Source organism: Leuciscus leuciscus (assembly GCF_965113295.1).
Source record: "Leuciscus leuciscus genome assembly, chromosome: 15".
NCBI classification, from domain to species: Eukaryota; Metazoa; Chordata; class Actinopteri; order Cypriniformes; family Leuciscidae; genus Leuciscus; species Leuciscus leuciscus.
Window position 1 is genome coordinate 27,798,227 of NC_138739.1, and position 20,951 is coordinate 27,819,177.

Sequence of the window (20,951 nt, forward strand, 5' to 3'; positions counted from 1 at the left end):
GTGTCCTAGCTGAGTCAGAACCTACAACCTTTTGATTATCAGTCCAGAGCATCACAATCTGCAAGTTAGGAAATCCTCAAGAAGAGTCAACAGGTTAACTCACCAACTTGTTTGTTGCTGTCTTTGGTCTTGAGGCGAACAATTTGTAGAATGCTGGTGTTGGTGACATCAGCGACCACATCAGACACACGCTTCCACACACGGAGTAGAGCACCACACAACATGTGGTACTGACGCAACCGAGTGCCCATTATACACTCCTGACCCTCCTCTATCTTCTTGCATCTGCCGTTCCTGCATAAAACATGCATACACATTAGATTCTCTGAGCTCAGTTTGGCTAGTACCAAGTCAGAAGCTGGGACAGTCTCTTTTCTCACCAGTTAGCATGGCTACATTTCCTGAAGGAGAAAGTGAACTGGTTTTCCCAGCAATCCTGTGCCTCCTCTGGTGTGACCTGAAGCAAGGGTAGAAAACATCACTCAGACAGTGTCGTAAACCCATAATGCTCACTAGATGGCAGCAGAGAGGTTTTTCACAGCAGCTCTACAGGTGTCACGTTCAGGAAGGTCTCTTTTTCCAATAATTTTATTTAGAGATTATTTCATGTATGGTGAAGAGGTTTAACACACCTTGCGGCATTTTTGTTTAAGTTTATCAAGGCTTTCCATTTGGGCCTGCTTGCCAATGTTTGGTTTGTAGATGATCATGTTGTCCTCCCGGCCCTGTACAGCTAGCAGCACGCATGGGTAGTTACCTCTTAACTGCAAAAGAGACAGGCACCAACATGTTCAACATCAGACAACTAAGGAAGAACTCTAATTACACATGAACCCTCCTTCACCCTTGAACAGGAAGGTTCTTCCAAGCAACCATCTTTCCTGTTTTACTAAAAGGAAACTATATGCAAATTTGGAAAGAAGAGTTTTGTTTTAGCCTCTATGCCCAAATACTCACTTTATGGGATAAGTAGAAACCTTCATCCGGGTTGCTGAGAGTTTGGACCTTCTGAAGAGCCTCCAACCAAGGCATCCCTCTATCAACACTTATCTGCGCAACAAAACAAACATTTCTGTCAGAGATAATGTTTGTCAAACTTGTCCAAATGGTTGGACAGGTGTCCAACATGTTCTGGCTATGCTTGGATCCAAAATCTATGCAAAACAGAAAGTTCACAGAGTGGGGTTTATTCTCGCTCAAGGAAGTACTTAACGGCTGGGAAACTAGTTCTCATTGCGTAAGCCGTCAAAAATAAATGTTGCTCTTGGTGAAAGAGATAGCGTGTGTCACGCATGAAACTCCTGTGCCTTAGGCATGTTTTCTGAGCTCTCAGCCGTTAAAGAGCTGGTTTGTAAGAACCTCATCATTAAAGAATCAGTTCAACTTGGTGTGTCTTCAACTTTCATGCACACTTCTAAAAAAAGACGGACCTTATACAGGACAACTTGACCATCTTGAGGATTTCCCGCAGTCAGAAACTTCTCCTGTGTCTCCTCATAGATCTGATCATTGCCTGGAGCCAGATCTGAGAGAAAGCAGATACTTGGTTGTCACCTAAGCAGATCAATGCAACTTAAAGTACCACCCCACCAGAAGAAGTGCTGCTTACCCAGTATTCCCATATCATAATTGCCCTCTTTCTTGTCCTTTTCGATCAAGTAGTCAAAATTGTCAGTGAAATACTGGAAGAGGGAGTTCTGTTTGTGTACCTCCAGGCCCAGTATCCGGTTGAGGAACTTGGTGATATTGCAGTCTGAAACGGAGAGGAGTCACATGGTCAGGGCAAATACGTGGATGTTTACCTGTGATGAAATGTACGATATGACTCCTGTGGAAACCTCACCTTTTTCAGTGTTGATGCCCAACTTTGATTGACTGCAGAGCATGCCTACGTCCACCATACCGTGCTTCATGTCTAAGAGAAGGAGGCATTGGTGGCTTTGGTGAGATCAATGTTCTAGCTGATCCACATCTTAAGAGAGCAATGCAAAAATAGAGCCCATTTACCACTAAAGAACTTGGCGTCGCCACCAGGATAGTCCTTTGGAGGGGGTACCTTGCTTTCGATCTGACCAAGGATGGTTTTGGTAATCTTATCTAGAGCTTTGGTGCCATACTGTGAAGAAAAGCCAAAATAGACCACGGTTAGTACATGACTTATTTGAGTATTTTCTTAACAGTGTTACCGTCCTATTTGAAACAGTTACTCACTTTATTTTCAAAGTTGTATTTGCTCAGGTCTCTAGACTCTGTGGCCCTCCTGTCACCATGAGTCAGAGCCCCCTGTGAAAAGCAAACACAAAGATTAGAAGTGTCAGCACCAGAGGAGAGATGTATGTGTATGATGTGTAAGAGTATGTGACCAGTACGGAATGGAAGTGGGAATGGAAGTCGGAACTAGGGATGTGCCCAAAGCCGATTACTATGTTTAGAAAAGAAATTACGCATTCTACAGAGCCCCTATAGACATAGTGATGGGAAAAAATACGTAAAATACGGATAATTATTTTTGTATATAATTTGTGGGTATCAGGGAGCTGCAATCAATATGTGGGGTATTGAAATCGTTTTTAAATTCACGAATTTGCAATCACACGTACTCTGTATATAGGGAGTAGCAGTCATCTCTCCTTACTATCTCCACGTGACAAGTGAAATCTAATGTACTGTAATGTAACCAACTACTCCAGCAAGCCTAACCATGTCCCTTTTGGGGCTCCGTAGAATGCGTTACTCATTTTCCATGCCTTTCCAAATTTGAATTTGGGCTTTGGGCAAATCCCTAGTTGGAATATCTCTCATTACATTATCACTCCATTATAACCATAAGACATGAATGGCCCATAATTCACCACATGTTAAACACAGTGTGTATGAACCATTTGCAGTCAGAAAAGAATAGGAGTTTGCATGTCAGGGACGCACCAGGCTTTCCAGCCTCTTTGCCACAATGGACGCAAATCGTCGCTCGCCCGCCAGTTCAGAGATAAGGAAGACATACTCTGGAGCCGTGACCTGGTTGGAACGATGAGTGCGACCTGAAGAACACAAAGTGTTGTCAGTTAGAGGTTGTGGTACGGTTGCACTCTTTATGGGAAGAGAGTTTTGATGACAAGGTCAGAGGTTGGTAGACATGAGTTAATGCTACTCACCAAACTGCTGGATGGCCCTGTCCGCACTCCAAGGCAGCTCCAGGGTCATGTGAACCCTTCGACGCTGGTTCTTCACCCTTCTGTCAGCCTGAAGTGAGATCCCTGAACTGGCCGCTTCTGATATTATGGCTACCACCTGAATGGAGTAAGGCAAAACATTTTACTGAATGCACAAAAGAAATCAGAGTCTAAAGGTAGCAGATTTCCTTGTTGAGACTTGCTCTCACCTTCTCTCCATTCATGAAGCGATCTTTCTCTTTGATGTTGATTTGGTCGATGGTGTGGCCCTGCTCAGCGCGGGACTCGTATTGGACAGTGCCGTCAGACCGACGCACCACTCGGCCTTTACGTCCCGTCATCTGGGCGCATACACAAAGCATGTTTAGCGCTTTAACACAACCTTGTTTTTTTTGTTTTTGAGGTATAACAATCCTTGGACCAATAGAACAAATACATAAATAATAACCTCTGATACTTTTTCTGGACCACCAAATTTATCGATGAGCTCATCCAGTGTGTTGAGTGGTAGTTCTTTTCCCAGCACAGCGATTTTGTTGAGAAGCCCTTTTTTCATTTCCTCTAAGCGTGCTTAGGAAGAAATAGAGCAAAAAAACTATAGCATACACTTACATTAAAGGATAAATGGAGATAATATAAGTTGCACAATAAAATAACCCTTCAACATACCCATTTGATAGCTAGTTTGATCGACAAAAATGACATCATCACTGTTGTCTTGGACCGAGTCAGGTGAGGAGTTGGAGTCACTGTCCAAGGCGTCAGACTCGGTGCTGCTGTCATCGCTGATGTTGATAACTCCAACTACATCAGTGCCGTGTCGGGGTTGCTTTGGCTGTCGGCCCCGTGGCTTACCTGCAGGAGAACGTTCAATCAAACCATGAGGCAGAAAGCAAAGACGGGGCAACGTATAGACAACTTTACTAGTGTGCGACACAACTCACGTTTCCTCTTGTTCACCGCTCCTTTTTCTCTCCTCTGCTTCTCTGATGGAAAGTGTTTGAGGACTAGAGAATGGAACACACCCCTGAGAAACCACAAACACGTGTTAAGGCAGAAAAAGAGTTTTTGTGTAATTGGGATAGGCTTAAGGAAGTGATTCTTATCAAATAACACTTACACATAGGTTTCAGAATGATACATGGACTGTGAGATGACCACAGTAATACCTCAATAGTGATATTGAGAAACATTTCTATCATTCTGAAACTGCAAGAGCACTACTCTGGAAAGAAGTAGTCATAAGGTGGCCGTATATTTAAGAAAGGTTTCAATGATCCCCAAAATTCACTTACTCAGCAGCGGACACAAATCTGTCTAAGCGTCCGTCGTTTTCATCAAGGACTTCTCTGGTTCGAGCCTCACCTGTTGACTGCAGACCAATCACAACACACTAGAGAGAAGAAAGAAAGAGTGTAAAATGCCTATTGCAACAAATAATGTTTCAATAGAAAGAGTTCAGGCTCTGTAATGTGACTGACCTTTCCTGCTTTTAACTCCTTTTTGGCCAGTTCCACCAGGCAGCGCACCTTGGCGGCAATGCAGAGGTATTTAAAGAAACGCTGGTGGGATGACCAAAACTGACCCCACAGGGACTTCCTGGAGCTCATGCAGAGCTCGTCAGCAGCCTGCATGAACACAGCCAAAGCTTCCGCCCACTGCAGAGGAGATTGTGTCAGATATGCGTACACAGCATAATTTCCCATTTTACAGACCAGTTCAGGTACTTGATTTGCTGTACTACATTTAAAGGTAAGGGTTCACTCAAAAATGACAATTTTGTCATCATTTACTCTCACTCACCCATATATCCTGGCCAAGTGAATGGGGGACTGGAGGTATCAAATCCAATATTTAAAAAAATGCACTTGTATGGTAAAAGTGGTTCATATTACAATTGCGCTGTATTCAATGTCTTCTGAAGCCATTCGATAGTTTTGTGTGATGAACAGTCTGAAATTTAGCCATTGTCATTGAAAATCTTGCCCATTTCAGGGGAAGATTATCAGTAATGGATACATTTTCAGTTTAATAATGGTTTTGTATGGCTTCAGAAGGTTTGGAATATATCTGCTAACTTTTATGATAGCTTTATGGTAAAATTTAGTTTTTTTGGGGCTTAACAGCCCTAGTCCCTATTCACTTTCATTGTATGGAAAAGTGCAGCCAGGATCATTTTTTTGGGTGAACTATTTCTATAGACATCAACGTTTTCAGTGGAGATTGTTTAGTTGTTTAAAAAAAAAGAAGAGAAATTAATACTTTTATTTAGCAAGGATGCATTAAATGGATTAAAAGTGAGTGTTTAAGACAATGTTACAAAAGATTTCTATTTCAAATAAATGCTATTCATTTAAACTTTCTATTCACCAAAGAATCCTTAAAAAAAAAAAAAAAATCTCCTCAGAACTCACAAGTTTAGCAGCATTGTTGTACACGAGTTTAAAATCATCATCCAAGCTGATCTCTTCTATGTGGAATGAAACTCCTGAGAAGCTGAGTTGGCGTGCAATGTACATCCCGCTGACCTTCATATCCATTGCAACGATCTCCATTGCCCCCACGCCCCTATAAATGAAAAGTAAATTCAGATTTCATATAAAAAAATATTAGTTTTCATATTTGCCAGCAACAAAAGTTCGTGGTCCTATACAAACCTCTTCTCAATGGTGTGGAGGAAGTCATCAAAGGTTCTGAAGGGGGTTCCCTCTCCCCAGATTCCCAGACGGCTCATGTAGATCATGTTCTTTGGCTCTGAGGCACCTGAGAAACACAAGAGTCCTTCACTTTAAACCTCTGGCATAATATGGGGTACTGCAAGTGTTCTGCAGTGCAGAGACTCACCTGTGGCACTGGCGTACACCACTCTGGCCAACGGCAACTTGTTCTGCAGATCCAGCACGGCCTTGCCCATCTTTGTGGACGTAGCATTTTTGGCTTTGTGGCATTCATCAAATATAATCTATGGGTCGCTTGTGGTCAAGGGTAAAACCAACTTTATTTTCATCTTAATTTTTTTACAGAGGATTGTTTGAAATAAAAATGGTTTAACACAATATTAGACTATAAATAAACATAAAAATTATATATATTTGTTATAAATATATTTTAAATAAATAAAATAATTAAATAAATAAAATACACCACTACTGCTGACTTAAAACAATATTACTGCAAAAAGTTATATACAAAGAAAAAATTACTGAATTTAAATTGAATGATATTGATAGAATGATACCCTAATTCTGGTAAGAAAAAAACATTTAGAAAAGAATATAATAATATAAAAAAAGATTGTACAATATATTAATATGTAATATTCTGTATATTTTTTTCATTTATTTTCTGCTTTTATATATATTCCAGATAAAATTGTAATTAATATTAATATTTTAATAAGTATAATATTTTAGAGTGAAAATGTATAATATTATTGTTATTATATAATATAATAAAAATGCTTTATTTTGCAAGGGGTAAGGGCAACGAAAAGTTATAAAATCCTTGCACACAATCTCTATGTTATGCACATAACTCTATAGAGGGTAAAGGATACAACTCCATCAAAACCCGGCTCACACCAGTCTAGGATCTGCTTTAGACGCGTTCGGTGTTGGCCGCCTGCCTGACTCTCCCCAATCAGTGCTGAGTAGGTCGCAAACAGGACCCCTTCTGAGGTAGCGGTGTCTCCATACTTTATCTGCACGGAAAACAGTTACAGTTAGACACATCGAGCAGAGCTATGGGGAAAGTCTGTGAGAATGAGCTACACTGGAAACGTAATCTCCATCAACAGGGCTGCCATATTGAGCCACGCAGTAATAGTGACCTTATTCAAGGCATGCACTTGTATATTGGGTGCATTGATGTCTTGGAGATCTCTCTCTGCGTCATATTTCAGGTCATTGGAGACGCTGAACCTGGAGGAGAGATGAGAAGGATGAGGCAACTGATCCAGAGTCTGTGTTTGATGTGGGAGAGTCAATGGTGTGGGTTTTACAGGGCTTGATGATGCTGGAGATGGCTTACCATAGTGATTTCTTTCTTCCCTTTGAGAAGTTTTCTAAAATGATGCCAGCCACTGTGCGGCCTTTGCCCACTCCGGCGCCGTCCCCGATGAGGAAGCCGGCCCGCTGGTTGTTCTGCAGAATCACTTCATGTTGCTGTAGTGTTATAAAGAAGACTATATTAATGGTCTGTTTGTACCAAGTATGATGAGAAAGTAAAAAATATTTGCAGACAAAGAGTCTGAAGCTGGTTTTACGATGGCTTTATGATGGAGGGTTTTGTGAGAAACAGAAAAGCCAATGCTGAACTGAATGATACTTTAGAACTTTTAAAACATAGTATAAAATTAAAAGAATAAAAAGAACATTCACCTGAATGTATGAAAATAATCAAACAGGTTTGTTTTAATGAACTGTTTTAATTTAATTCATTCCAAATGATTAATATTTGATGATTATTAAATGCATTATATTCCGCATTAATTAAAGTCTCAGGGGGTTCATAGTAAATCATTTTGGTCATAAACATTTTGAATGACAAATAAGGTTGGGAAATTGGGATTTGACCAGTAAATTTTTTGTTGTTGTAAATAGTCTCAAAATAAAACAATAAATTAAATTAAATAAAACAAAACAAATAGTGCAGGATCTAAACAATTGAACATTTTTGTAAATAACCTCAAAATATTTAATGAAATTAGACATTAGATATTTTGGTCTCTATGTGAGAGTTCACTTAGGAAGAGTTCAGTCCGTTATATTCTTTCAATTTGTTGTTGTGCATGTTGTGGGAAAAGAAAGGCAAAGTTTGTTCAGGGGTACCTGGCAGGCATAGATAATGGCCTCCAGCTGCAAAGCAGAGAGCAGGCCGCCATTTATGGTGGCCTCTGGGATGGACAGGGTGTAGGTGATATCTGGAGGAGGTACGCTAGATAAAGTGTTGGTTTCGACCACTCGGTCAGGGTGGGATTTTCCTATCTTGGCTGAGGCAGCAAAATAGAGAGCAAAAACATTATGAATCTTCTAGTGATTAATAGCCAAGAAATGTGTGCAAAAAACCCCAAAACAACGCTCACATTTAGAGGGCCTGTAGTCTGCATAGGTGTCAACATGACCCAGCTCTTCAGCCTCCTCAACCTCGACTTCCTCTTCCTCTTCTAGCTGTGTTGGGGGTCTCTGTGTAAACGTGTGATAAGATTAAAATAGATATGGAAAAACAGAAAGAGAAAGAAAGACATAATTCGCTGTTTGACTGAACTGTTGATCGAGACTTGCCTGATAACTTCCTATGGGTGGTGTATTAATGATAGCAGCGATGTCATCCAAAGACTTTGAACCTTGAAACCTGTTAGAATTCACCTGATGAGGAACAAGAGAAACAAAAGAAAGAAAGAAAAAAAAAGTTAAAGTCAACAGAAAGATCACATGCTTTACTGTAAGAGTGGGAACAAATGTTCAGTTCGTGGGTGTGTCACTCACAGGTGTGGTTTCTGCTACTATGCTAATAATAGTAATTCAACACAAATGCAAAAAAACACTGGTAAACCATCAGTTAAGTTTAACATCAGCATCTGCGTGTGTATTTGCGGTCAGGAATTAGCCTTACCTCCTGGACTGATGCTGGTGTTTTGATGTCCCATATCGTGGGTACATTGGATGTCACATCAGTCCTGAGGATATCAGTATTGGTGTATACGGATAAGGAGTCGGTCGGAGGGGAGAAGATTGGTAGATCATCTAGACAAGAGAGGTCCTGATAGAAAACAAAACAAGAACAATTTACCAATCACTATAATTGACCTATGGCTAAGCCACGCCCCCAAACACGATGAGCCAATCACAGTGCGCATAGCTAACCCATACACTCGGACATTCTCTGCTTCCACGTCCATTGAAATGCATTGCAGTTAGTCAGTTTTCATTCGTTTTTATCTGTTTTTTCTTGTCATTTTAAGTTTAAAATGGTCAAACGGCGTGCATGGGGTACATTCAACTCCAACACTAGGTATCCTGAGAGGCTGGGCGACGGTGTGTATTTTTTACCCTTTCCCAAACCACATCTCAACCGAGAAGTGTCTGCTCTGGATTAATTTATGCGGTAACTTAGACCACAACACCAACTAAACGTGGATAAATTAAACAAGGATGTCTACATCTGTTCTAAGGTAAGTCAACAACGTATTTGAACGTTATTTTAACATCTCTAAAGTAACGTTAGCCTAGCTTCTAGCTGCGTTGCAGTTTGACAAGAGTACAGTTTGACAAAAGCACATTGTTGTGTTTTACACAAATATAAGTAGGCTAAACACTTTGCAGTTTTAATGATGTCCTGTATGAACAAAATGGAGTATGTTTTTTTTTATGTTTCCACTGTTCGATCGCGATCGCGCCTCTCTCTCTCTGACACACACACACACACACACACACACACACACACACACACACACACACACATTCCAGCATTGCAATCTTGACATCGCAGCCTGTTCATTATGCTGCGTTCACACCAAACGCGAATAGAGCGTCAAATTCGCGCGTATAAAGCGAGCGTTTGAAGCGAAATAGCACCAAACTATAACGTTTACACACTGACCTGTAACGTTAAATCTTTGTCTGGAGCTGAAGCATTTCATCGACCTTCTCAAAATAAAATGATTAACATAACCCTCCAATGCATAGTTAAGGCCCTTTTGGTGACTTTGAGATGATATATAATCTTTCTGTCTCCAAAAATCATCAATTGCCTCCTGTGAAATGTCTCCAACTGTGACAGCTGCCATAGCGCCTGTTACCGAATGTTGACTGTTTGTCCGAGTGAGTGGAGGGGGCGTGGCTTAGCCATAGGTCAATTGCCAACATGGTCCAAAGTAACGGAAAAGATTTCATGAAAACTAAGGGCGCGGGAAATTTTGTACGCAAAAAAAGTCATAGAGTAAATGCATAGAGATGTATGAAGCACAACCAACTTGAGCGAAATCTGTGAATTTTTTCGTCCTGATGTAAAACTCCAAATCACATGGATTCCTATTGGAATGACTGGATTTCGCCTACAAAATCGGTCCGAGCAATGGTAAATGTGAACACACCTTAGGAATGACTTCATAAAATATCTGTCTTTGAAACACACGTTAATACTAGGTCTGAATGTGGTGGAGATTGCGGAACATTCAAAACAAATTATGGAGTTTAAATTATCCGGTTTCGCCATAAAGAACCATATAATTCAGATCAGGGTTAAAGATGGCTGTGAAATGTATTCACAGTAAATATACCTTAAACCACTGAACCCACAATCTAATTAACACAGTGTTATTAAGCAGATGAAGTGCAGAGATGGTATGTCGCAGGCAACACTACAGCATTATAATCTGGATTTGGTTTAAAGGACAATGCACTCAGCTAATCAGAGGCTTTTGTAGTAAAGTTGGTGTTGCAAGCTAGTGGAATGTGTGAGGGATCTGAAGGGGCCTGAGACGCTCCTCATACAGCCAAGATTTTCCAAGAACCCTTCACTGTTCGAGGAAAACCAGCGAATGGTAAACAACTAGGAACTGGAGGGCGGCCAGGAGCCGTGGTATTCGATCCATTTCATTAATGGGAACAATTTCTAAAAGTTACGAAGAAAAGTGAGTCAGACTGAAGTACACACCAAAATAAGCTGTTTATAATCTAAAATACGTTCAAATTCAGGATCGAGCGGATGCAGTCTTACAGTATATCACAATGCTTTTTCTTCACAATATTGTATTTAACTTTAGATACCTGTAGTCTTTTTGCACTCATGTGCATCAAATCGCTGATAATGTGCATGAGGCATTTCAGAGATGCTGGGAAACGTGACTTTGGTGCAATATGAAAGTGTGCATGTTGTTTGTGATGTTAGTTGGGTCATGGCAGTTTTGTGAGAACATCTGAGCTTGATTGCATGCTCTTTCACAAGTTTTGTCAGAAGTCATGAATTCAAAGTCATTGTACTTCCTCTATACTTGATTATGGAGATAATAAACATAGATTGAAAGCAGTGACATGAAACTGAGAGTGGAAAACTCGACCATGCATCGTTTCTTTTTTATCTATGATCTCATTCATTACTATTTAAATTTTTTTTTTTTATTCAAAGAGCAAAATGTTGCATTTACTGTAACAGTGTCAACCAGCTTTTAGTAAGTTCACATCATAATAAGTTGACTGTTTAAGCAACAGTGTTTCAGTCTCCAGGCAGTGGCTAAGTCGTCTTTCCGCATTCAAATGTTGTTGCTCATTGATTTCATTGTGATGGGAAGGATGCTTGTGGAAGACAGAATGACTTGACAACGGAGAAAAACACATTTATGCCCATATATAGAATGGCAACGTTCCACCAAGGACCTGATCTAGACCATCTCCGCTCTACTTCCACTGAAAACCCAGGAAATGCTCAATTCAGTAGTGACAGCACTTCAGAAAGCGCTGCCAGAAACATCAGTGGGGGATTCTGAAACCTGAGGTCACAACCTGCCCATTTAAACTGATCAAACGGCTGGGGTCGTCATTTGCTATCAGAATCATGTTGTAACGTATTTTATGCTTCCTTTGATCTTTTGAGGACACGTTTGCTGAGCACTGCCAAACGGAACAAAGAGATCCCAGAAGTGAACTTTTTTTCCCCAATGAAAGAACAAAAAAAACTAAAAAAAACTTCTGCAATTCTCTAAGTGAAATGACTTTGAATATTGCTTAGCAACTGGCAACAGCAGAATATGACTTTGTACATTCTCGGGCAACCACAAGGAACAAGGCGAGACTTCCTGGAAGGCCAGGCCACCTCCTCTCTCCACTCCTTTTTTCTCCACTGCTGAGCCAGCAAACAGGGATTCCCCCGCTTCAGGATGACAGAGTGGCAATTTTACTGAAATGTGTTTGCTTAAATCGAACAGCAAAAACTAAAATGCTGAAACTAATAAATGAGAAGGAAAGCAAGAAACGTAACGTTCACACAGAATATGTAGAAGGAATTCATTCCACCCACCACTGAGTGGCCTTACATGAACTCAGTGACATCAGCTGAATAAGACCATCTTTTGTTTCTGAGCGAGGATGGATGTTTGCCAGACTAAATCGAGTCCTTTCACATGATCACGAGGTAAAACAGCATGTACATAAACAGTAACAGTTCCACCCTTAAGGTTTGAGGGTCACTTTCATTGTCCCAGTGAAATCCATCATTGTTCTCTGGCTTCTTTGATCTTTCATTATACTTATGTAGAGCTGTAACAACTAATCGATTGTTCAAATAATCAACAACAAATTTTAGCATGCTTAAGTGGAGTCTTTGCACATTTGATCACTTGCACTTGATCAGTGATGCCATGTAGTAAAACATTTCCATGAAGGTAAACACATTTACTGTCATGTCCTTATGATGCCATTTGCAATATGCAAAACATTGCGGTCTAACATATTAAATGAGGCTTTTGTTAAATACTTCATAGTCAATCAATCATAGGCTACGGTCACACTGTCATTTTTGGGGATTGACAACCGCATTTACATACAGGTAGGAAATGTTGCGTTCATACTGCAACTTGCAGTGGCTTCTCGAATGCTGTCTGAATGAATGTGCAACGGGAGTCAAGCCTGTATTATCTTACCAGTAACCACATTAGCTACAGTGACCAAAGTAATATCAAAGATGTTATCACTTTTGACGAGTTCATCCGTCAAATCCACGCGTAGAACACAAAACGGTGGAGAACAGTGACTAGATCTAAAACCTTCAGAAAAATGACTTAAACCACACATGGACGGTAGACATGTTTGTGCAGCACGTGTTTGTGCACAGTGCTCTCTTGCACTGTATGACGTGATGGGCAACTAGTTGTCCAGTCCGGTTCCGTTCACACAGCAAGGGTTTTCTGAAATGTACAGGATGATTTTGGTTATAGAATGCGGTGTCACTCCTGTAAATAACCAAACTGTGTGTGAATGTAACCGTATTAATAAGGACTCACATACATGACTGACAACCGTATTCTGTTGCGGTGTGTTAAACATTTAATTTAGTTGTTACTTGAAACTAAATGTCATATTCTGATGTTACTTCATGACCAATGTCTCTTAACATGCTCACTTCTGCACTTACAGGAACACAATGTTGTCGCAAAGGAGGCACTTATACTGAGGAAAATCCTTGCATTTGTTTTCTATACATTGTAAATCCCACCACGGTTTTCGTCCACAGGGCAGGCTAACCTGAACTCCATAACTTGCAGTCACCAAGAACAATCCTGCAACACTTCAACACTTTCCAGCATTGTGAACGGACAATTTCAGTTTGGTTTGGTTTGTAGATGCGGTGCTCTGTAAAACCATGGCTTCTTTGAAGCATGCTGAATTGTCTGTTTGGGTTGGGGCGAGCTGGGCAAAGATGGTAGAGTTTCCTAAAGCCTTTTTTTCCCCATTCGGCAGGCACCACCATGCATTGTCAGCATAAACATTTAACAACCAAAAGCTGGAAATGACACGAAAATGACAAAAAAAATAACCTGTCAGCCAGTGATTTACAGTAGAAGAGCTTTGAAAATCATTGCCGGGGGGAAATATACACAAACCCGGTAGAGATGAGCTGGCAGCGCTCGACTGTGGGGACCACCAGAAATGCATCATTTACTGTAAGCCTGCGCAATTGTTTCCTGTATGAAATCTAAGGAAAAATATGCACCTGCAAGACAAGCTTGGTGGCTGCACTCTTGTGTAAGATGAGTAAAGCTGGTGTGTACAAGAGGAAGAAAACACACAGAAACATCTGACACTCCCGTACTGTAATAAAGCCTCATTATTACGACAATGTGTCAGGTTACACCACAGCATGACACTTACTGAACCTTCCCAACAAGCACTGACGGGAAAACTGCAGACGAGCCTAAAGCGTCACTGCCAGATTATCACATCAAGCTTCCTGATGGGTTTTATGTCCTATTTATTTCATTTAGTTAGGAGAGAGATAAAGATCAAGGAAATAGATAAGAAAAAAAGAAAGAAGGCAAAGGACAGGAGAAATTTAAAGAAAGAAAGAAGACAAATGACCGCAAAAAAGAAATCATGCAAATGGAAAGAAATACCAGGCAAACGGAAAGAAGAAAGGGCAAATGGCCTAAAGAAAGAAAAAAAGAACGAACAAATAAAATGGCGAATGAAAGAATGAATGAACTACAAGAAAGAAGGAAAGGAAAGAGAGGGAGAGAGGAAGAAAGAATGAAAGAAAGAGCAGACAAACAACCAAAAGATTGGACGAACAAATGAAAGAACGAACAAGCAATGCAAACGAACAAGAAAAGTAAGAACGAACAGATTACCTAAAAAAAAGAATGAACAAACAAAAGAACATAATTATGCAAACCTAAAGAAAGCGAAAAACAGACGAATTAAAAAAGAACATTCAAACGAAACAGACAAATGAAAGAACGGACAAGCAAAAGAACAGACAAAACAACTGAACGAAAGAAACAAAAACAAAAAAAAATGAGGAAAGGTGCAAGAAAGAAGACTGTACAAAAGGGAGATGTGGTTCATGTCATGCAGCGCTGCAGGTCGTCGGTTTGGGAAGCGAAGGCTCAATGTGCCTTAACAGCATTTTACATCACACTGTTCCCGTAAAACACGAGTGTCGCCCTGCCACAGGCCCAAAATAGAGCTCCAAACCTCTTTGATATCAGGCAATTCATGATGATCGAAATAAAGGGAAGTGCCCTCCAGTACAAATTCATGCAACACAGGACATTCTCATCTAAGATTCATTCTACAACTGAGACATCTGTGTGCACTACAAAAAAAAAGTGCAAAAATCATGTCAAATTTCAAAATCTTTCGCTGTGGTTCGTCCACTTCCTGAGATTGACGCAATCATTAATGCTTTTTAACAGCAATGAGATTTCAAAACTAGTGCAAAAAAGAAAGAAAGAAAAAAAGAAAGAGTGCTAATACAAATTTAAGCCAATTCCAAAAAGTCATCTTCCTGGAAACCAGCAGTGGTGTTTGTCATGCGTAGTGTTGCTATCATGGTAATCAGAATGATGCTCTAAATACAAAATTGAATGCAAAAGAAGAATCTAGAAACTCTCACATATTTGTAAAATATATGAACTATATATAATTTATATAAAAATACATAATATTATAAGGATAGAAAGTACATACTAAAATTAGTTAAGAAAAATATTTATGTTTAAAATATATTAAAAGATTAGGTTATACAAATTGAATTATACAATTAAAATAAAGAAAATATCTAAATAAATCTATAAAAATATAATAAAAGGTATGTTATTGAGAAAAATGCATTATATAGATAAATATATTGGCACGGCTGGAAAACATATAAATTGTTATTGTTTGTAATGCTGACGAGATGACTGAAAACAAATGCAGGCAATAAACACCCATCATTAAAAAATGACAAAATGATGGCAGTCATTATGGTTTACAGCCCAGCAACAGATCGCAGATCTTCAGACAAAAAAAAAGTGATGAGGAAATCATTTTCTAATCTTTTCAAGGAAATAATCTGAGGGAAGAAAGTAGAGCACTAGCCAACGTCTTTCCTCAGGCAATAAAACCTGACTTTCTCACCCTGCAACCTCATATATTTCTGATAAAAGTGATCAAAACGCTAGCAAGGATCATACTGAAGATATTTACGTGCTCTACCTTGGGTGGAGGACGTCCCAGCTGTGCGTAAAACTTAGTCCAAAACTGCATGAGTGACATGAGTCCAGTCACTATCATTCACCTCCTGGAAACAACAGATCCTTTCCATGTGCTGGAGAAAGAACCGGCACGCTCACAGCTGCGACATTCCCAAAGTCAGATGGGCGGAAAGAATAACAACTCTCTCGCCGGCACAACAGGTATGTTTCAAGGCTCTAGAGAGACCCCTGTGCCCTTCCTAGTAAAAGAGGAGTGACAGGTATGTGCATGGAGGTTTACTCATATTGATTGTGGTTTAGTTCCTCAATGCTAAAGGTGGTTGAGAGGGGAGGGGAGCTGAGCGAGGGGGAGGGGAGGGGAGGAGCTTTCAGGAAATGATGCTTTTGTTGGTAAGTGACTAGAGTTACTGGCAGTCAGGCCCTCTTTACAGTACATGGTGTAACTCAACCGCATTCGTAGTGTAAACAGTGCAGCGCTACGGTTCTCCAGAGCGCTGTGGTGGCTGCACTGGATCTGTTTAACGCTGGCAGATCATTATTTAATGATTATTATGTTTAGTGGCTCCCAGCTGAGCGCATTTATTTCAGGCTGTGCCCTTTTGTGTTCATCACTCGTGAATGGAAAACAATCAGGCTGATGCGTTTCGCGTCAAAGCGGAGCAGTTAACAAAGTCACATTTTTAGGACTGGTTTTAAACGCACCATAGATGCTAAATGAATTCATATCTAATTGGCTGGTTTCCCAAAACGCATCAGACTGGAATAAACACCTGCTTGGGTTTCTTACGGGAAAAAAACATCAGGCCATCTGAGCGGGCCTAATCAGTTTGGAGTCCCGCGATGGCTCGTAATAGAAATCGATGTCTTGTGGAAAGTAGCCAGTGACTGGTAGCCCCGACGACAGAACGGCGCCTTGATGTGGTGTCATTGTTGTGAATAGACACGGACAGGCTGGGAATCAGTATTACAGAGATATCCGTAAACATGACTCACTGATTATTAACTTTCAGTACAGTTAATATCCTTCCATCGAGGGGGAGGTATGAGAAAGATGTGCCGTTTTTTTGACAGTATGAACTTCCGTGTTCAAACTTAACAAAAATTGTGTATATTATAATGTTAGAGCATTAGGTATTATGAACTAACAATTTATTGTGGGTAGAATGATGTTCCAAAAGCAAAATTTTACAGAAAACACATAGTTAACAAATAAAAAATATTTTGTTACAAAACAAAATTAATAAACAAAATTAAAATAACCCTCTGGTGCTGCTCGTGTGGTAGTCAAAAAATACTTTTTTTTTAATTCAATGAAATAAATGTATTTTATAGTATTTAATGTATTTAATATATTTTAGCTTGATAATGTTTTTTTTATTTAATAATTTGTATTTTAAGGGTTTTATGGTAATGCATTATATTTATGCAGTAGTTATAATCCATTCATTCACTTTTTGAGCATATTAAATTTCCAACTTAAACTCTCGTAAATCTTGAATGCTTTAGAGCACAGACTTTTGATCTCTTTTCAAAGACGATACGTGGCAAATTATTGCTGAAGTGAAAAAAGTTTTAAAAAAGTGAACTTAAAAAAAGTTAAAGAACTGTACGTTTATTGGTATGAAAAATGCACAAATACTATTTACATTTTCTTATATGAAATATATATTTTTAAAAACATGTTTTACTCTAAAACTGTAAGAAAATCTAAACAAGTTGTGTTCCAAATTTGAGCTTGATATCTCAAAGAATGAGCTTTCAGTAAGATTTCCGGGTACCAAACGTTTCCACTAGATGAAATTAATTTCCATTAATTTCCATTTTTGACCGCGAGGAGCACAAGTGTGACTATTTTTTCAGGACCATTTAACCTTTTCAAATCATGTTCATGATTTTTTTTTTTGTTGGCAAAAACCTTTACCAAGTTTTGTACCATTCAGATGAAGTAAAAAAATAAAAAATAAAATAAAAGGTAATTTTTTTTCTGTCAAAAATGACCGAACAGCACCAGAGGGTAAAAAAATTATAAAATACATAAAAATATGAAAAATGTTAGAAATATATTTTTATCGGATATATTTTATCGGAAAAATATTTAATATATCGGATATATATATATATATATATATATATATATATATATATATTAGGGGTGTAACGGTTCACAAAATTCACGGTTCGGTTCGATACGATACACTTGTGTCACGGTTCGGTACGGTTCGGTACGTTTTCCATACAGCAAAAATAAATAAATGCCAGAGAAATTTCCTTGAATTAATTTTTTTTATTATTGTTTTATTTATTAAAACTAACATCATAAAGTATGATTTTTTTTTTTTTACTGAGCAATAATGGAGCTATACTTGACTCTTCTTATGAGCATATAAAACAAAACAGCTCCTTGGACAAAATGAAATGTAATATTGTAGGAGTAGGCTAGTTATAAACAAAGGTTTATTTTAGTTCAGATTAACATTTGAGGGTAGCAATTGTATTCATAATGTCAAAATAAAACCGACGTAATGTTACTTGAAAGCATTATAGCCCACTATATAGTGTTACTACAGCAAATCCATTCCACGGTGAATGTTGCTGATCTGTGGACACCGGCCAGTTCATTCATGGCACGATGTTTCTTCCTGGTTTCCACGTCAGCGCTGTTTGATCCGTTAATAACAGAGAAATGTGCATGTTTCTCACTAGATCTCGCAGCAATGTTATTACTTCAGTGGCGAATTCAAAAAGCATTTGAAATTCAAATGCTTTCTTTACTGGTCTGGATCCCTTATAGCGCTGTGTGGTGTTGCTTGATCAGGCTCGCGCATAGGGCTCGCGAGTCCCGCTTCACAGGTCAAAACTGATAAACGGTCCACACAAACACAATAAGAGTAGCTCAGTTTCGTTCCTTACATTGCGTTTGCCAGTTGATGTTGTGGTCGCGCCAGCCTCTATGAGCGCGCTTGCCACCCGCGACGCGCCTTCATTTGAAATAACGAAATTTTGGTCGGCAGAAAAAATGGTCCAGCGAACCGTTCGGTACGTAATGCGTACCGAAAACCGAACCGAAAGCCTCGTACCGAACGGTTCGATACGAATACGCGTATCGTTACACCCCTAATATATATATATCCGTGGCAAGTGGAGACTTTTTTAACTGGGTATGCTGGTTATGTCAAAAATGCAGCTGGTGCACGTTGGTTTATAATAAGCGCGTTCACTCTAGACAGTGCGTTAGCTGCTCAGTTGCTTACTCTCATGACACATGGCAACACAGCTAAAAGTTTCCTAATATATTTGACCATTTATTGAAAGTAGCCTACATTTACCTGTTGATGCCTTCACAAGCACCCGTAAAAGCTGTTGTGTTGAGGGGCGTTTGCAAAATATGCTGTATTTTTGTAATTCCTCAAGGTGGCACTAATGTGGCAGAAACTACATGCTCCACCTTTAAACGGTACGGCGCATCAGCCGACAAATAAGAAACACCACGGCAGGTGTCAATTTAAATGTCTGCCAGAAGTGTTTATTTATTTATTAAGAATTAAAAATAAGTATAATATAATAGTAGCTTATTTTAAATAAAATTCTTTTAAAAAACAAGTTGAATTAATGCAAATTTATGACTTTAATAAATGCATAGACTATCGATTAACAACCTAAGATAGTTACAGGTCTGCTTATAGTAGGTCTGTCTTTAACAGTTTATAAGTTTTGGCAAAAAAATTATTTCTTTATGGAGAAAATGAAATACTATGAAACTTTTTTCATTTTATTTAGTCTATCTAGTTTTGTTTCAAATACAATGTGATTTTCGTTGATCGATATCTGGCAGCACCAGCACCGCTTGGGCGAATGATTCGCGGACAGCTTTACCAGCACATGAAATCCCTCATATGCCAGCAAACCAATGAGAACGCGAGACAGTGATGATGATACATAACAACAGAGTGTATCCACCAAAGCAGTTGTGGATCCGCTGACCGAAACCCTCCGTAACTGGCACATTTGAAGAAAATTTACTGTCGTTTGGCAAATAAATAAACGACTTAGAGTTACGTATGAATTACTAACATTTTATCATGTAAGCTTTATGGTACACCTTAAATAAGGGAATTTATAGTAATTTATAGTGTTAATACTAATTAGGGAATCCAGGAATGGCTTGGGTATGCAGAGCATTCGCAGCTCATATGGAGTATGACATACATAACATACATTATCTTAACATGCATTATATATATAAAATACATAATGTATGTTAAAAAATATATATTTTATTTTTATTTTGTAAAATGTATGCTTTTTACACAGTGACCAATGCAAGGCTGGGAAGTACATCAAATTGTGATTGACACTAAATGAAAGGGATGCAATGAGGAAGATAAATCATCTTTCCTTGGAAGATGTATATAGGAAAAAGACTTCCAGTTAAGTCTAAATGGTGTAGGCTAAATTAACGACTGTACGTTTCCTCTAAAATCCACTTATGGCAATACAGTTCTGGCAACCTCCTCAAACATTTAAATGAATCTCTGTTTAAATGCTTTAAGTAGTTCGAGAGAAAAAAAGGCTTTCAAAAGACACTCCCAGAGATGAAAATGATGATGATGCATGCACTACAAAACGTGCCTGTGACAAGAGTACGCAAATGCATGTAGGTCGGTGAGCTTTGTGGTCGGCCTGCGGTTTCACATTCTCTTGTGTTATAGTGTTCAGGTAAGATCTCTTTAGTTGTTTTACTTTGTAAAACACTGACTTCTTACATGCCCATCAAAGCTAAAAAAACAAGAAGAATGCTTCCACTCGAGAAACAGAGGCACTTTAGCTCGTGAAAACGCCTCCTTTCTCATTAAAAATAATATTTTTAGCCAATTAGAAGCGAAATACAGAGCTGTGCAAGAAAAAACAACAACTAACAGAAATAATAATCACTATTTAGCATTTGTAATGCACCTGCATTCATGACTAGATTTCGTATTATTTATAAATGCAGGTGCATGCATGAGCGTGTACAGAATCAGAGCACTTTGTAGTTTAACCAGAGACTCTTCATGCACTCGGCTGGGTTCAGGAGAACTCTGTGCTTTTGC

General features: G+C 39.0%; 1 protein-coding gene and 2 long non-coding RNA genes across 4 annotated transcripts in view; 1 reads left to right on the forward strand and 2 right to left on the reverse strand.

Moving 5' to 3' along the window:
* Window positions 1-20,951, reverse strand: part of sbno2b (strawberry notch homolog 2b) — a 45,251-nt gene that overhangs the window by 3,427 nt on the left and 20,873 nt on the right. The window contains exons 1-28 of one of the 2 annotated variants that reach the window (XM_082138808.1): window positions 15,863-17,822; window positions 8,784-8,930; window positions 8,453-8,536; window positions 8,254-8,353; window positions 8,000-8,160; window positions 7,200-7,333; window positions 7,000-7,090; window positions 6,727-6,870; window positions 6,015-6,132; window positions 5,828-5,933; window positions 5,585-5,738; window positions 4,652-4,828; window positions 4,466-4,563; window positions 4,115-4,197; window positions 3,840-4,025; window positions 3,619-3,740; window positions 3,380-3,511; window positions 3,153-3,288; window positions 2,926-3,038; window positions 2,212-2,283; window positions 2,008-2,116; window positions 1,844-1,915; window positions 1,610-1,753; window positions 1,431-1,525; window positions 958-1,050; window positions 633-764; window positions 381-457; window positions 104-294 (exon numbers count right to left, since the gene is read on the reverse strand). In XM_082138808.1, the coding sequence (XP_081994934.1) occupies window positions 104-294; window positions 381-457; window positions 633-764; window positions 958-1,050; window positions 1,431-1,525; window positions 1,610-1,753; window positions 1,844-1,915; window positions 2,008-2,116; window positions 2,212-2,283; window positions 2,926-3,038; window positions 3,153-3,288; window positions 3,380-3,511; window positions 3,619-3,740; window positions 3,840-4,025; window positions 4,115-4,197; window positions 4,466-4,563; window positions 4,652-4,828; window positions 5,585-5,738; window positions 5,828-5,933; window positions 6,015-6,132; window positions 6,727-6,870; window positions 7,000-7,090; window positions 7,200-7,333; window positions 8,000-8,160; window positions 8,254-8,353; window positions 8,453-8,536; window positions 8,784-8,930; window positions 15,863-15,940 (3,349 nt within the window). In that variant the 5' untranslated portion in view covers window positions 15,941-17,822. Of the gene's footprint in view, window positions 1-103; window positions 295-380; window positions 458-632; window positions 765-957; window positions 1,051-1,430; window positions 1,526-1,609; window positions 1,754-1,843; window positions 1,916-2,007; window positions 2,117-2,211; window positions 2,284-2,925; window positions 3,039-3,152; window positions 3,289-3,379; window positions 3,512-3,618; window positions 3,741-3,839; window positions 4,026-4,114; window positions 4,198-4,465; window positions 4,564-4,651; window positions 4,829-5,584; window positions 5,739-5,827; window positions 5,934-6,014; window positions 6,133-6,726; window positions 6,871-6,999; window positions 7,091-7,199; window positions 7,334-7,999; window positions 8,161-8,253; window positions 8,354-8,452; window positions 8,537-8,783; window positions 8,931-15,862; window positions 17,823-20,951 lie in introns of those variants that run through there. The other variant, XM_082138807.1, reaches the window with a different exon arrangement.
* On the forward strand, window positions 4,835-5,419 carry LOC309475928. Its single transcript, XR_014197888.1, has 2 exons — window positions 4,835-5,051; window positions 5,095-5,419. It is a non-coding gene; the product is annotated as an uncharacterized lncRNA (long non-coding RNA).
* Window positions 12,689-15,822, reverse strand: LOC309476590. The gene is made up of 2 exons (XR_014198290.1): window positions 13,128-15,822; window positions 12,689-12,917 (listed from the first exon to the last, which is right to left on the reverse strand). It is a non-coding gene; the product is annotated as an uncharacterized lncRNA (long non-coding RNA).